The 15,791-nt window shown below is 43.7% G+C and overlaps 1 protein-coding gene across 5 annotated transcripts in view; it reads left to right on the top strand.

Moving 5' to 3' along the window:
• Window positions 1–1,176: 1,176 nt before the first annotated feature.
• Window positions 1,177–15,791, top strand: part of LOC109512748 (putative gamma-glutamyltransferase YwrD) — a 34,956-nt gene continuing 20,341 nt past the window's right edge. For 4 of the 5 annotated variants that reach the window (XM_019864723.1, XM_019864722.1, XM_019864720.1 and 1 more), the window contains exons 1-4: window positions 1,177–1,386; window positions 6,600–6,753; window positions 6,834–6,987; window positions 9,989–10,195. In XM_019864723.1, the coding sequence (XP_019720282.1) occupies window positions 1,287–1,386; window positions 6,600–6,753; window positions 6,834–6,987; window positions 9,989–10,195 (615 nt within the window). In that variant the 5' untranslated portion in view covers window positions 1,177–1,286. Of the gene's footprint in view, window positions 1,387–2,169; window positions 2,452–6,599; window positions 6,754–6,833; window positions 6,988–9,988; window positions 10,196–15,791 lie in introns of those variants that run through there. The other variant, XM_019864721.1, reaches the window with a different exon arrangement.

The following is a 15,791-nucleotide window of genomic DNA, read 5'->3' as shown; positions in this document are numbered from 1 at the left end:
ACCATAATAAATAAGTTATTTATCGAGTGGCTTTCAATGTTATTTAAAATAACACTGAAAGCCACTCAACTAAGTGGAAATAATATAATGTAAATAATACAGAGAATAATTTTGTTTACATATTTATGAAAATAAAATAACATAAATTATAAAATAACATAAAATACATAAAAGTAAATTTACTTTTCTGAGAATGTTTAGGCCAGCAGAGAAGGCCTTGCTGGCCCTCAGGGTCCGCCACTGATACTGACACTCTTGCACTCATTTTACTTAGTCCATAGATCTTGTCTTTAGTTGACATGTTTGTGCGTGCGTGCGTGCGTGCGTGCGTGCGTGCGTGTGTGTGTGTGTCTGTATAGAAGAGCCGCAGAGGCAGATTGCATGTAACCATCCATCCATTTTCTGTACCATTATTAGTAGATTCTCAAGTGAGCTACCGCCTATCCCAGGCGAGATGCACCCTGGACTGGTTGCCAGACAACTGTTCATACACACAGTCACAGGTATGCAGAAGTTAGGGTCTTCAATTAACCTAAAGAAGCATGGCTTTCTTTAGGATGGGGGAGTAAAATGGAACACCTGATGAATACCCACACAAACATGGGGAGAACATGCAAACTCTGCAAAGTCAGACTGGATTCAAACCACCAACCTGAAACATGAGACGGAAGCACTACCTATACACTGGACTGGGCGGGCTGCCTGCGTGCAATTTATAATTCGTTATAAAAATAATATTTGTAATATGATACTGCTTTCCTGATCGGATTATGGTTTAATAACGTTACAGTTTTCAATGTGTCCAAAAAGAGACCCGCTGCAAGATGAAAATAATTAATCAAAAACAAGAAATTACAATTAAAAAATACATCATATAGATTTTAATACAGTATAATTAAAGACTAAAGTACAAACAAAAATAAATTGTAAGGTGGCACTTTCAACTCTACTGTGATTGGTTAGAAGTTTCACTTCATTTCAAAACAGCTTCCACCCATCGATGTAATCCACAGTCGACCGCCTCGTGGCTGAGGAAAAAGCGAACGCTCACCGATAAACCGATTGACTCAGCTCGACACCACATTAACTTTGTTCCTTTGTATTCCTGCTCAACATCAAAACAGCTTCCACCCATCGATGTAATCCACAGTCGACCGCCTCGTGGCTGAGGAAAAAGCGAACGCTCACCGATTGACTCAGCTCGACACCACATTAACCTTTGTTCCTTTGCATTCCTGCTCAACACCATTTAATTGCTTCGCAAAGTTGTTTGAGGACACGTTGGCATGGACGCCGATTTGAATTTCTCTTCTCGTCGGTCGCCTGTGATATGTTTACACGGCTGCGTGGCTTCCAGCCAGCCCCTCGCTTCTGCCACAGGTCTGGGTGAGTCTGCAAAGCTTTTACTCGACAGCAAAGAGGCTTCCCCTTATCCCGACGAGTTTTTCCCCATGTGGGTGTACGTGTATCCGGGGATGTATTTAGGAAAGTAAGCACAATTCTTTTGTCAAGAAATTGCAGCAACTGAAAACTAGAAACAATAAAACCAAAGTTAACATGAATTTTGTCTCTGGTAGACAAGATAACTGTTACTGTTTTGTACATTGTAGCGCACTTTTAATCCCACATTTAGGAAAGAAAAGCACAACACAATTTGGAAATTCTGTAACTAAACCATCCAATCTGTTATCGGTTATTTAACTGTTGAGCCACAACAAAAGAGGAATTAATTAGATTTACACCAATTTATGGTGACGAATCAGGTTATGAGTGTTGTCGTTGTTGTTGTTGTTGGTGGTGGGAACACGTTGTTTTTGTTGATCAGTGCTATTTCCGAGTGTTATTGAATGCATCACGCGACTCGCGCGGAAGAGGTGGTGAGAGCGCAAGATATTGGGAGAGCACACGTTTGTGAGAAATTCGTCCGTATGGGAGAGATTTGTCTGAAAATTATTGACACAAAAATATTCATGATGTGTTTCTGAGATCCATAAATATATGTGCGATTTCACATGTTTTTTTAGATCCACAAATATATACAGGATTTACTCATCTGTTTGTAAATGTTGCATTAATCATTACTTCATCCATCCATTTACAACACCGCTTATCCTGAAGAGGGTCACAAGGATTTGCAGGAAAGTATCCCAGCTGACTTCGGGCGGAAAGCAAACTACACCGTGAACTGGTCGCCAGCCAGTCGCAAGGCACATATAGAGACAAATAACCATTCACAGCCATATCCACATCGTCACCGAGTGAGAACCGAACCCACGCTGCTCTCACACAAGTCAGGCGAGTGTAAAAGTCAGGCCATCCCTCCTCCATCCACTAGGAGACAGTGTTCTGGTCTCCATTGAACTGGAATGAGCCGTTCTTCGTTTAGTCATTCATCCATTCATTTTCTACCACTTATCCAGGGTCGGGTCACGGGCGCAACAGCTTTAGCAGGTAAGCCCAGACTTCTTCCAGCTATTCCCGATCCCAAGGCATTCCCAGGCCAGCTAGGAGTCTCTCCAGCGTGTCGTGGGTCGTCCCAGGGGCCTCCTGCTGGTGGGACATCCTTGGAACGCCTCACTCTGTAGGCATTCAGGAGGCATCCTAATGAGCCACCTCATCCGGCTCTTCTCAATGTGGAGGAGAAGCGGCTTGAATCTGAGCCCCTCCTAGATGAACAAGCTTATCACCTTATCTTTCAGGGAGAGTTCGAACACCCTGCGGAGTACAACCATTTTGTCCACTTGTATCCGGGATCTCGGTCTTTCGGTTACGACCCATAGCTCGTGACCATAGGTGGGGGTAGGGACATAGATTGACCGGTAAATTGAGAGCTTCGCCTTTTGGCTCAGCTCATTCTTCACCACGATAGACTGATACAAAGGCTGCATCACGGCAGACACTGCACCGATCCCGCCGATCAATCTGTCGATCCCACTCTGTGAGCCTTCACCTTACCGTGGTGCAGAGGTTTGTATGTCCCAATGATCCTAGGGGCTAAATTGTGTGGGGCTTTGTGCTCTGGCAGGGTCATCCGTGGCAAATAGGTCCTAGGTGAGGGACCGAACAAAGGACGGCCTAAAAGACCCCTTATAATGAATAATGATCATGGTCACTGGATCCCCCCTCTGGAGCCCTCTGGTGAGCGCCTGGTGGCTGGGCCTACACCCATGGCGCCCGGCTGGGCTTAGCCCGAAGAGGTAACGTGGATCTCCCTTCCCACGGGCTCACCACCTATGGGAGGGGCCAAAGGGGTCAGGTACAAAGTGAACTGGGTCCACCATCCGACGTCTTAGAAGGGGGAAACAGTGCACCATTAACACTGTGTACAGTACAGATACGGCACTGCTGACCTCAACTTGGGGCATTGTGAGTCGGTGGGCAAAATACTTCGAAGACCTCCTCAACTGCACCAACATGCCTTCCGAAGAGGAAGCAGAGTCTGAATACTCTGAGGTGGACTCTTTTATATCAGAAAAAAATTATATTGGCCAATTATGCAAGAAACACAAGAAATTGACTTCCCAGTTACAACTCGTTCAGAGGAACATAGACAAGACAGCAATAACTAACATGGGGTCGCTTTTAAGCTCTGAGGTTGAAGTGACCGATGTGGTTAAAAAGCTCCTCTGTGGCAAAAGCCCCGGTAGTGGATGAGATCCGCCGGGAGTTCCTCACGGCTCTGGATGTTTTGGGGCTGTCCTCGTTGACACGCCTCTGCAACATCGCGTGGTCATTGGGGGAGAGTACCTCTGTATTGGCAGACCCGGGTGGTGGTCCCCCTTTTTAAAAAGGGGGGCCAGAGGGTGTTTTCCGGCTACAGAGGGATCACACTCCTCAGCTGCCCTGGTAAGGTCTAATCAGGGGTGCTGGAGAGGAGGGTCCGTCGGGTGTCAGATTCAGAATCAGAATCAGAATCATCTTTTTTGGCCAAGTATGTAGAACATACAAGGAATTTGTCTCTGGTATTACAGGATACACTAGTATTATCAATAACAAGCAACTACGATAGACAAGGGCATGACTCGTAAGTATCGAAAGACTTCCCGTAATGTAAGGCTACCGTTGTGAAGTACTCCACCCAATGACAACTGTGAGACAATGTGCAGCGTTATCAAGCAGAGCTAAAGTCATCAGTGGTAGAATACAAAATTATTGACAGTTGTGCCATTGGTGCAGTTAATCGTTGCACCATTTTCAAGTGACCAGTAGTAGTATTTATAGAACAACTTTTAAGTGTGCAATTGCACCGAAAGTGTCTGGTGCTGTGGAATATAGATCAGTGACAATTGTTCCAGTATGTACAGAGCTGTACAGAGCTGGAGCTACAATGATTATTGCGGTAATAATGTTCCATAGGGGTGTGCAAACTTGCTAAGAGCTACTCTAGAGTTGGGTTACTGTTTAGAGAGTTAATGGCTTGAGGGAAGAAGCTGTTTGAATGTCTGCTGGATTTGGTGCGCATGGATCGGTAGCGCATGCCTGAAGGGAGTAGCTGGAAAAGGTGGTGGACCAGCTGTACACGTTTATCAGGGTCCTCGAGTGTACATGAGAGCTCGCCCATTCAGTTTTCATGTGCTTCGTGTACTTGGAGAAGGCGTTCGACTGTATCCCTCAGGGAGTTTTGTGGAGGGTCCTCTGTGAGTATGGGGTACCAAACCCCCTGATACGGGCTGTTCGGTCCCTAAACCACCGATGTCAGAGTTTGACTCGCATTGCCAGCAGTAAGTCAGAATCGTTTCCAGTGAGGGTTGGACTCCGCCAAGCCTGCTCTTTGTCACAGTTTCTGTTCACAACCTTCATGGAGTGAATTTCTCGACACAGTCGAGGTGTTAAAGGGGTTCGGTTTGATGGCCTCAGTATTGCATCTCTGCTTTTTGCAGACAATGTCAAAACTGAGGCAAAAAACATACCACCCAAGACCAAGATATCGTGACTAGGGAGTGTTGAGACAGAGTCAAGACCAAGCCTGTATGCAAAAAAAAAAAATCACACCTGAACAAACTGATCAGTATGTTTTTTTTTTCCATTACGTTAGCAACAAAAACTAAAAAGTACTACAACAAACAAGTATGTGCTTAGTGCAAACACAAATCAAATTATAGAAGCCAGGGAAAGACATGCCTCACTGCATAGTTCATTTACACTACCGTGCAAAAGTTTGGGGTCACTTAGAAAAATTGTTTATATTTGTGAAAATTTCTACTTCTAGCAAAAATGACATACAGGTGTGGAATTTTTTTTTTTTTTTTAGTCGAAGCAAAATTAAATGTGTACTTAATGGCGAAAATAATTTCTTCCTGTAGTTGACAAATTGTAGTTGAAGAAGTCACATCTAGGCGTCACAAGTGCTGTTGCTGTTACGTACACTTGACTTTTGCCCACAAAAATCTGACTCAGACAGATTTGTACTTGTGGAGCTAGTTTATATCCATACATTTAGAAGTGGATTCTGAGTGCAATGCTCCTAAATGCATCTGAGCTTTCATACAAAGTCCATGAGCCTTCCTTGCACCACGGTGAGCAACGTCGGACATTCACATGGTGGCGAAAATAGTATCACACCTATCCAAAACCCGAGGTCATAATACGTTACCTCATATGGATATGTTAGGAAAAAAAATCAAACCATCTATATATCAAAATAGAGGATATCACTGAATAGAGATTTTTGACACGGATAAAAGGAGTCCAAGTATGTAAGAATTTGTTAAGGATTAAAGATTTTATCCCCCATTTTATGTTTTGAATCTGCCCAAATTGACTTCAATTGTCCCAAAAGCAATGAAAGTAAAGTCTGTAATAATGATCATTTTAAATAAAAATGGCTTCAATATTTGATATTTTATAAAACAAAATATGTGAAGTAAAAAGTGAAATGAGAGATGCTTTTCATCAAGTTGCAGCTGTGACAAAGTGCTTTACAGAACATTTAACATAAGATCTCTCTCTCTCTCTCTCTCTCTCTCTCTCTCTCTCTGTCTCTCTCTCTCTCTCTGTCTCTCTCTCTGTCTGTCTCTCTCTCTCTCTCTCTCTCTCTCTCTCTCTCTCTCTCTCTCTCTCTCTCTCTCTCTCTCTCTCTCTCTCTCTCTCTCTCTCTGCCAACACCGCGAAGTGATGTAATTCACGTTTAATTGTTCCCTGTTGACTGTTCCAGGTCTCATTGTGTCGACTTTGTCTTTTAGGTATCCCGCCGCCCTCCCAAAAAAGAGATATTCAACAAAACCCTTCCATCTAGTCCACCTGTTTGGCAAGGTCTCAAGGAAGAATCTAACATCGTGATGTGTAGTGTGAGGTTACTCCATCTAAAATGTTGTACGTTATCTTAAATTTAACAGGGCGCCAATGAAGGGATGACAGAATACGGCCGGGCTGAACGTTTGAGAATATCTCAATAAAAGCCTAGCCTCGTATAAAATTTTGTAAAGCTGCTGCATTGCACTTCATCTCAGCATTTAAAAATACTTCACTTGTCATACGGCACCATTATACAACGGTCCTTGATAAATTTGTAAATTTAATATGATAGCAGACTAGCAGTGATAAAGGTTCCTGGGCGTGCAGCAATTTATCTCCAAGTATTGGCTTGTCTATGTATCCAGATGTTCTGAAGCGTGGTGGCAATGCTGCAGATGCTGCGGTCGCCATAGCAGCAGCTCTGGCAGTTACAGAGCCATGCAGCACCGGCCCCGGTGGAGATGCCTTCTGCCTGTTCTTTAACAGCGACACCGGCGAGATCAGAGGAATAAACGGCAGGCCAGCAATTTGCTCTATGTTTTTGTTTTGTCTTCATCATATGGACGAATAGCAAACTCCTCTTTTTTTAATTTTTACAGTGGTCGTTCTCCCAAAGGTTTGACTCTGGAATTCCTTAAAGGTCGCAAGTACTGCGCTGAGACCCCTCCTCCAGTGTTTGATGCTCTGAATGTTACAGTGCCCGGGGCACCTGCATGCTGGTGTGATACCATTCAGATGTTTGGTAGTCACAAGGTTTGACTTTATGTGGTTCTTTATGTCTATTGCATCACCTGATTAAATCACCTGATTAATCCAATTCATTTGACATCATAATTTACATTCCAACAAAAACAAAATACCTCACCAACTCTCACAAACACACTTTCAAGTTAACTGTGGACTAAATTTGAAGGGAGAAGATACAAAGTGTCTATTCACTGACATCGGGCCTGTGAATATTTGCTTGATCTGGTTGAAAAGCCTGAAAACATTCATGACAGGAATATGGGACGAGAGAATTGGAACCTCAAAAGCAAGCGACTTCTTTTTTCAGCAAGAGTACATCAGATTACTGTACATTAGACATCCCCAATTAGCAGAGAGCAAAGCATCCGGCCTGCGAAACCTCCCCCGTACTGACAAAGTGACACTTTTGTCATACCCGGTCTTGGGGAAAACAAGTGTATAAAATGTCACAAATATCTCCACTGGTGACCTTGTCTCCACTCCCACTGTCGTAGCCACAATATAGTAAGCAAACTATTTGATCATTCCTGTCATTGGGCCATGGGAGCTAGCGTTAGCTCATTGTTACGTTGACAAGTCGCGAGCAAGCTACTCATGGCTGGGAAAGGGTTAGCCATTGAAACAAATGACAGGCTACCTTAACGCAGACAGTTGAAAAGTGACTCAGTGGGAATGGATTGGAAAGTGGTCACCATCATTCACTGGGAAGACCTATTAATTTTAAATAACATTTACAAAGTAACGTGCAAGCTGTCAAAGTGATCCTGACTAATGGTGTTTAATTAGGGAGGAGCAAGCAGTGGGCTAGTAAATGTTTTACTATCCTGTCTCAGTTCACTAACAGTTTTACCATTTCAACACCATATTATAAGAATCTAAGATGAGAAAATTAATTTTTTTTCGTAAGCATGTTGTATCATCGCCTTCGTGAAATAGTTGTCTGTGCTATTTGCATGTGGGTCGAAGGTAAATGCAATCATATACTTAATTTGTCCCCTTTACATTTCTCTCACAACAACAAGCAGGGTCTTGAAGCTAGCATATCTTAATTGGGTGTGTTTTGGAGTATGTCCCCATTCCAAAATGATGCACATTAAACATTCATGAGACAGAAAACACAGCAAACACTTTGTAAATATATATTGTATTGTATTTAATGTATCCATCCTTCCATTTTCAACGCCGCTTATCCTGAAGAGTGTCGCTGGGAGTTGCTAGAGCCGATCCCAGCTGACTTTGGCCGGAAGACAAACTATAATCTGAACTGGTCGCAGGGCACATATAGCGACACCCATTCACACCCACATTCACACCATCAACGAGTGGGAACCGATCCCATTGCCACCCGCACACAAGTCAGGCGTGTGTACCACTATCATTACCATCAGCGACCTGTATGTAATTTATTTGGTCTTTATTAGCGTACTATATATCGTGTATGGTGTGTGGTAGAAATGCTGCTGACAGCTGTGTGTGTGGAATGCTCAAAGTCATTTTGACATTTTCACACTCATTCTGGTTTTTGATAGTTTATTGCTTGAATTGTTTATACTTACAATTGGGGGTTAAACTGCTTAACAATCAGCAACAATGTGACTGATATTGATAAGCATGAATATTCCAGGTTTTGTGTAGAAAATGTATCAGTTACATTACGTGTACCTGAGTACACCCTTTTTTCCCCCCTCTTGTGTGCCACTTTCTGTGGTTGTGTTTCATTGCTAAATTCATTGATCTGTTGACCAAAATATTCAAAAGGGGCATTGAAAAATCCATAATTGTTGGACTTATTTTTTTTCAACTCTGCAATTTTTTCCTCCTCTCTCCCTCAACACAGGCTATAACTACTACCGTATGGTATCTGATAATAACAATAATACCACAACAACAATAACATATGCACATAAAACATTATTTGCCAGTCAAATGAAAAAAAAAAAACAAAAAAACAAACAACAACTCCCAGACAATTTGGCCCACAACTTGACAAACTTGACACAATTTGGGCCTCACTGAGAACTAATTGGGGTACTCTGCTGTACATCATAACTGTTGTAGTTGCAATGGTAACAAGTTGATACACTGTAGTCCATCTCAATTTTAAAGGCTGGGCCACAATATTCCACATACGTGTTTATTTAAGGTGTGAAACATGTTCTTCATTTCAACTACCCTAAAAATATGCATTTAAAAGCAATGTTTACTTTCCAATGTATTTATTTATTTATGGCCCCCACTGCAGTGACTTGAACAAAAGGAGTATTTTTGATGATGAACCCATCCAGACTGTACTTTATAGTTCTGTGATATTTTGTACGCACATCTTCGCAAACGGTTTGTCTCTTCTCTGTCTTACATTTGCTTCGCAGCAAATTCTGATGGCAGTGATATGGAGCACATTTGAATAGTCTGAAAGCAGATGAGGGCATGTCAGTAGCTTCAGGAGGATCATCACAGTTAACCCATATGCTGCAGTCGATGTAAATAAGTTTATATAACGCAACATACAATTTTACAAAAATTGTAAAAGTATTATTCCTGAATATTTATTTTACTTTCAACCACTCGACATGTTCAGTGGCATCAGTGCTATACATACACATATAGTTCTTATTTTTTTCTTTGTATTTTTGCCCTCTATGGACAATAAAAGCGGTATTGTGCGCAAGACGCAAAAATCGACAAAAATTGTAGAAATTGTAACACATGGGCTACTGTCTCGTTAATGTGCAAAGTAATTCAAACAGGTTTTTGCCATGTTTCTGATGAATCACAAAAGTGTGAATCACAGAATCCACACGTGCGCGCGCGCACACACACACACACACACACACACACACACACACACACACACACACACAATACTATCATAAAAATAGATTTATCTTCTGCACAGACAATATTGTAACTCTCCATGGCATATTTCTTCTCAAAACAATGACTCATACTTCCTGTCTTATTTCCAGTGACGTAATACGCATGTGTTTCCTGTTGCTGCTTCCGCTAGCTGTCCTTACGGGAGGTGCTCAATGGGGCAGTGGAACTGGCTGAGGTGGGGTTTCCTGTTGCCGAAATCACAGCTCATGGATGGACACACTGGGTGGCTGAGCTGCGAAATGCTGGAAAGGAACTTGGTGGAGACCTGCTGATTGATGGTCATCCTCCCAAACAGGGACAAGTATTCCGTAATCCTGCCCTAGCCCGAACTCTGAAGGTACATCTGTGAAACTAAAATGTCCCGTCAACAAAAAGAACACAAACATCCAGTTAGCAATCCATATTTTTTTTTGTATACATTCTCACTGTTGTACTTTGTGTACATAAATGGCTGCTAAGACAAAGCTAGGTGAACTGGTGTTGTTGAGTGGTGCACATGCAGTTGAAATCTTTCTTGGATGAACATAACATCTTGGAGGTCTTCCAGTCAGGTTTCAAGACGATGCATAGCACAGAGTCTGTCCTGTTAGGCATTTCTAATGACATCCTCCTGGCAAATGACACTGGAGACTACGTGTGTCTTGTTTGATTGGAATTAACTGCAGTATTTGACACAGTGGATCACAGTATTCTGTTGACTCGTTTGCAGCACTTGGTGGGCATTGGCGGTAGCGCTCTTGAGTGGTTTAGGTCCTATTTAGCTGACAGAGAACCTTTTGTGTCAGCCTTGGCTGCTCTGAGTCACGTACTGCTCCTCTGTCATGTGATATTCCACAGGGCTTAATTCTGGGGCCTCTGCTGTTCTCACTTTACCTGCTCCCATTGGGTTCCATCTTAAGGACACATGGTATTTCCTTCCACTGATATGCAGATGACTGTCAGATCTATGTCCCACTGAGCAAAAAAGACGCTTTCTCATTAAGGCCACTTTTATCCTGCCTGGAAGAAATCAAAACCTGGATGGCACAAAATGTCTTGAATTTCAATGAAAAGAAGACAGGGGTGATTCTGTTTGGTCCCAGTGGCCCTTGTACATCCTATCCTGTAGACTTGGCCCCCCGTCTCCTTATCTTAAGTTAACAGTCTCAAATTTGGGTCTTAAACTGGACAGTGATTTTAAACTTGACCGGCAAGTAGGTGCCATTGTTAAATCCAGCTTCTTTCATCTTAGACAGCTGGCTAAGGTAAAACCTCTCCTTTCTCATGAGCACCTTGAGACAGTAATTCATGCCTTCGTCACATCCCGGCTCGATTACTGCAATGCACTTTACTTTGGAGTCAGACAGTCCTCCATGAAGCATCTTGCCTCTTGACTGGTACTCGTAAGAGGGAGCACATAATTCCTACTCTGGCATCCCTTCACTGGCTCCCTATACATTTTAGAGTTCTTTTCAAGATCCTATTTATTTGTTTTCAAATCTTTAAATGACCTTGCGCCAACTTACCTCTCTGAGCTCATCCGCCCCTACACACCTGCCCGGCGCCTCAGGTCTGCGGACCAGACATTATTAGAAGTACCAAGAACTAAACGGAGGCTCAGAGGGAATTGAGCCTTTTCCGTTGCTGGCCCCTCTCTCTGGAATGACCTCCCACTGAACATTTGGCAAGCCCCCTCACTGCCCATCTTTAAAACCCGCCTCAAAACTCACTTGTATTCTTTGGCATTTGACTCAGCATGACCCAGATTTGATCTTAGTATTACTGTTTGGTGCCTTCTACCATCTTTGTTCCTGATTTATTTTTTTATTGTTGAATATATGTTAGTTGCTCCACATACAGCACTTTGTATGCAGCGATGGCTGTTTGAAAGTGCTCTATAAATACAGTTGAGTTGAGAATTCCTTGCAATATCCACATTAAATCCAAATAAACCCAATCTTCCTTTAGAATTACAATGAGGTATTCCTGTATTTGACTATATGTATATTAACCCCCCCCCCAAAAAAAAACCAATACTGTCTTAAAAAACAACTACAATTGAATGAATAATAACAGATAAAGTGTACCGGTATTAAGACAACTGCACATCCCTTTTAAGGGACATCCTTTTGGAAGATTTATGGCAGTGCTGATGTTAACAAACTACAAACCCCAATTGCATCGAAGTTGCGAAGTTGGGATGCAGTGTAAAATGTAGATAAAAACAGACTACAATTTTTTTGCCAAACATTTTCAACCTATATTCAATTGAATACACCACGGCAGCCTGACGGGGTACCACATTGATGCTTCATTCGCAGAGGAGCTTAACATCTTCCTCGTTCGTTTTGAAGTGCATCCACCAGGGACAGATGTCGTACACCGACCAGCCACACATGGACACTGGAGGAGCAACAGATGAGGCGTGTGCTGAGGGACTGTGGTGATCACCTGGGTGAGATCTTCACCACCATTTTCAACCAGTCCCTAAGCCAGGCTGTCCTTCCCTGCCTGCAGTCCTCCATCTTTGTCCCCCTCCCTAAGAAGTGCATCAGTGGACTGAATGACTATCGCACTGAAACCCATCTCCATGAAGTGCTTTAAAAAATTGGTCCGAACTCACATCAGTTCCTTTCTGCTCCCCTCACAAGTTTGCTTTTCTCTGCACTGTCCCACCTGGAGCAGCAGGGAAGCTATGTTGGGCTACTCTGAGTGCACTTCAGCTCAGTGTTTATTACAATTCTCCCCAGCAGATTGATGAATGAGCTGCAAGTCCTGATTGTGTCTCACTTGATCTGCCTTTGGACTTAAGATTTCCTGACGAACCGCTTCAAGAGGGTGAAAATAGGCCCCCACTTCTCCTTGGTCTCAGCACGGGCTCCCCTCAGGGCTGATTACCGAGTACCCTTCTTTTCACCCTGTACACAGTGATCTTTCACTCTAACGCGGTTCACTTTCCGCGGCTTCGCTGATTTTTTTAGTGCAGTTTTTTTAATGCTTTTAAACAGTGAATTGTGTTCTGCATCCTGATTGGCTAAGGCACTGACCGACGTGAACAGTCTACGCACCTCGTCTCTGTACAGCTTGCCAAATTTATCTTTGCAAATTTTTGGTCTTTGGTTTCATTGTATCAGTGGCGGATGTTGGTCTGTCAAGGAGGGGAAGCTCAATTTTGGCCTACGTCATAAAATGTGTCCGTTCATTTATACGTGAACTCTACTCTCCGTTCCTTTTCAAAAAAATGAAAAGGATGCCTTCACCATAAGATCAGTGATTGGCTCCTTTCGCTGTCAATCAAAAAGAGATTCAGCCTCAGACAGATCATCCAATCACCATGCAGAAAAGCTGAGCTTCCTGGCCAGCCTATAAACGCCCCCTGTCCATAGACTCCCAGAGACGCTGATCGTCCAATGGGCGGGACAAAACCAGCATTTATCCAATGACTTGTCTCGTTTCAATGCATTGGGACAACCTACACTGAACTCTCGAGACGCCCAGCTTCCGCGCGGTCGACGCTCAGCGTCCACAGTGAAGCTGCGGGAATGAATGAGAAGAGAGTCGCGTCGGAACCAGTAATAAGAAGCTGATTCGGAACAAAAGTTGAGCGCGTTGTAGCGCATATTTAGTCAATGACATGTCCACACAATTGTACGTACACGCATATATTTTGTGTGTGTGTGTGGGTGTGTGTGTGTGTGTGTGTGTGTGCTTATCTGCTCCCACCAAGTATGAAACTGTCAGTGTATACAAGAACTATGAGATGATTAACAAATTGATAAATCAGACAAGTTTGTCATTCGTCATGTCATATTATGGGACACACACACACACACACACACACACACACACACACACACACACACACACACACACACACACACACGTTCAGGGCAAACTAACATACTGAAACAATAGCAGTGACCTCAGATTCATTGACAGAATGTTTCCATGGTATGATCATGGCCATAATTCAGAGATGATGGCATTTTAATTCCAATTCTCACACACCAACCTGGTAAATACAATGACCGAGTTGAAAGAGGTGTCGCTATGAAAGTTAAGAATGACTGGAAGGTCCAAATTTCAATCTGTTTTAAGGAAATATGTGGGCAAGAGAAATAATGAGCAACCTGCAATATTCAATAGGTTATGCAATGACACTTGGATCATTCATTGGTTCCAATTTGTTGCATCTGTTAGTTTTTGTCAGTGCTTTACACCTCTCCAGTCTCAATCTTCCAGATCTTCAGGCGTTCATCCATTCTCTACTGCTTATCTAGCGTCTGGTCACGGGGGCAATAGCTTTAGTAGGGAAGCCCAGACTTCCCTCTCCCCAGCTACTTCTTCCAGCTCTTCCTGGGCGATCCCAATCCATTCCCAGGCCAGCTGAGGAACATAGTCTCTGCAGCGTGTCCTGGGTCGTCCTCGGAGCCTCCTGCCGGTGGCACATGCCCGGAACACCTCACTAAGGAGGCATCCTAATTAGATGCCCAAGCCACCTCATCTGGCTCCTCTCAACGTGGAGGAGAAGCGGCTCGACTCTGAGCCCCTCCCAGATGACTGAGCTTCTCACCTTATCTCCAAGGGAGAGCCCGGACACCTTGCTGAGGAAACTCATTTTGGCCGCTTGTATTCGGGATCTTGATCTTTCGGTCACGACCCACAGCTCGTGACCATAGGTGAGCCAAGGAATGTCGATGGACTGGTAAATCAAGAGCATCGCCTTTGGTGATAGTCGGATAGAAACTCAGCATCACCGCAGACGCTGCACCTATCCGCCTGCCGATCTCACGCTCTATTCTACCCTCCCTTGTGAACAAGACCCCAAGATACTTGAACTCCTTCACTTGGGGCAGGATCTAATCCCCAACCTGGAGAGGGCACCCAACCTTTTCTGACTGAGGACCATGGTCTAAGCTTTGGAAGTTCTGATTTTCATCCCAACTGCTTCACACTTGGCTGCAAACTGCTCCCATCAGAGTTCGAGATTCCTGTTGAAGAAGCCAACAGCACCACATCATCTGGAAAAAGCAGAGCTGCAATACTGAGACCCCCTCAATGCCTCGGCTGCGCCTAGATATTTTGTCCATAAAGGTTATGAACAAAATCGGTGACAAAGGGCTACCGCGACAGAGTCCAACCCTCACTGGAAACGAATTTGACTTACTGCCGGGAATGCTAACCAAACTCTGACATCGATGGTATAGTGGGGTTCGGTACCCCATATTCTCGAACCACCCCCCACAGAACTCCAAGAGGGGCATAGTTGAACGCCTTCTCCAAGTCCACAAAGCACCTTTAGACTGATTGAGCGAACTGCCATGGACCTTCAAGAACCCTGCCAAGGGTGTTGAGCTGGTCCGTTATTCCATGGCCGAGATGAAAACCAAACTGTGATGCCTCTGGAGTTGGAACACACCCTGCGGTCCCCCTTCTTAAAAAGTGGCAGTGTTGTGTCCAAGGACCGGCAAGCCGAGGCCAAGGCCAAGGCCAAGGACTTGACTCCGAGGCCAAGGCCAAGGCCAAGGCCAAGGACTTGGAAAATTTTTCGAGGCAAGGCCAAGGCCAAGGACTTGAGAAATTTTCAGAGGCCAAGGCCAAGGACCAAGGACTTGCCTCCGAGGCCAAGGCCAAGGACCAACCAAGGGCTGATTTTGAAGCTGAGGCCGGGCCGAGGACATGTATAAAACAATGCTATTATACCACTTGGCAGGTCTTCATGATTTGCAACACCCCTCCATCATAACCCCTTGCACTCCCTAATGCTTGAATGAAGTGTTTTTATTCAAAGAGTAGAACAGTCAGGGTACGTGTTATTTATACTGAGAAAAAGAAATAAAATCATATGATATATATTTATGAATGAATGTTTTAGTGCAGTAGTTTCTTAATATCAAGTAAATCAACACTCAACAGGCATGACATGGCACGGAACACAAGTTGAGAAATGACTT

The sequence above is a fragment of the Hippocampus comes genome, unplaced genomic scaffold (genome assembly GCF_001891065.2).
Source record: "Hippocampus comes isolate QL1 unplaced genomic scaffold, H_comes_QL1_v1.1 scaffold172, whole genome shotgun sequence".
Lineage (NCBI taxonomy): Eukaryota > Metazoa > Chordata > Actinopteri > Syngnathiformes > Syngnathidae > Hippocampus > Hippocampus comes.
Note: the sequence above shows the minus strand (reverse complement) of the source record. Positions and strands in the feature narration are given on the sequence as shown.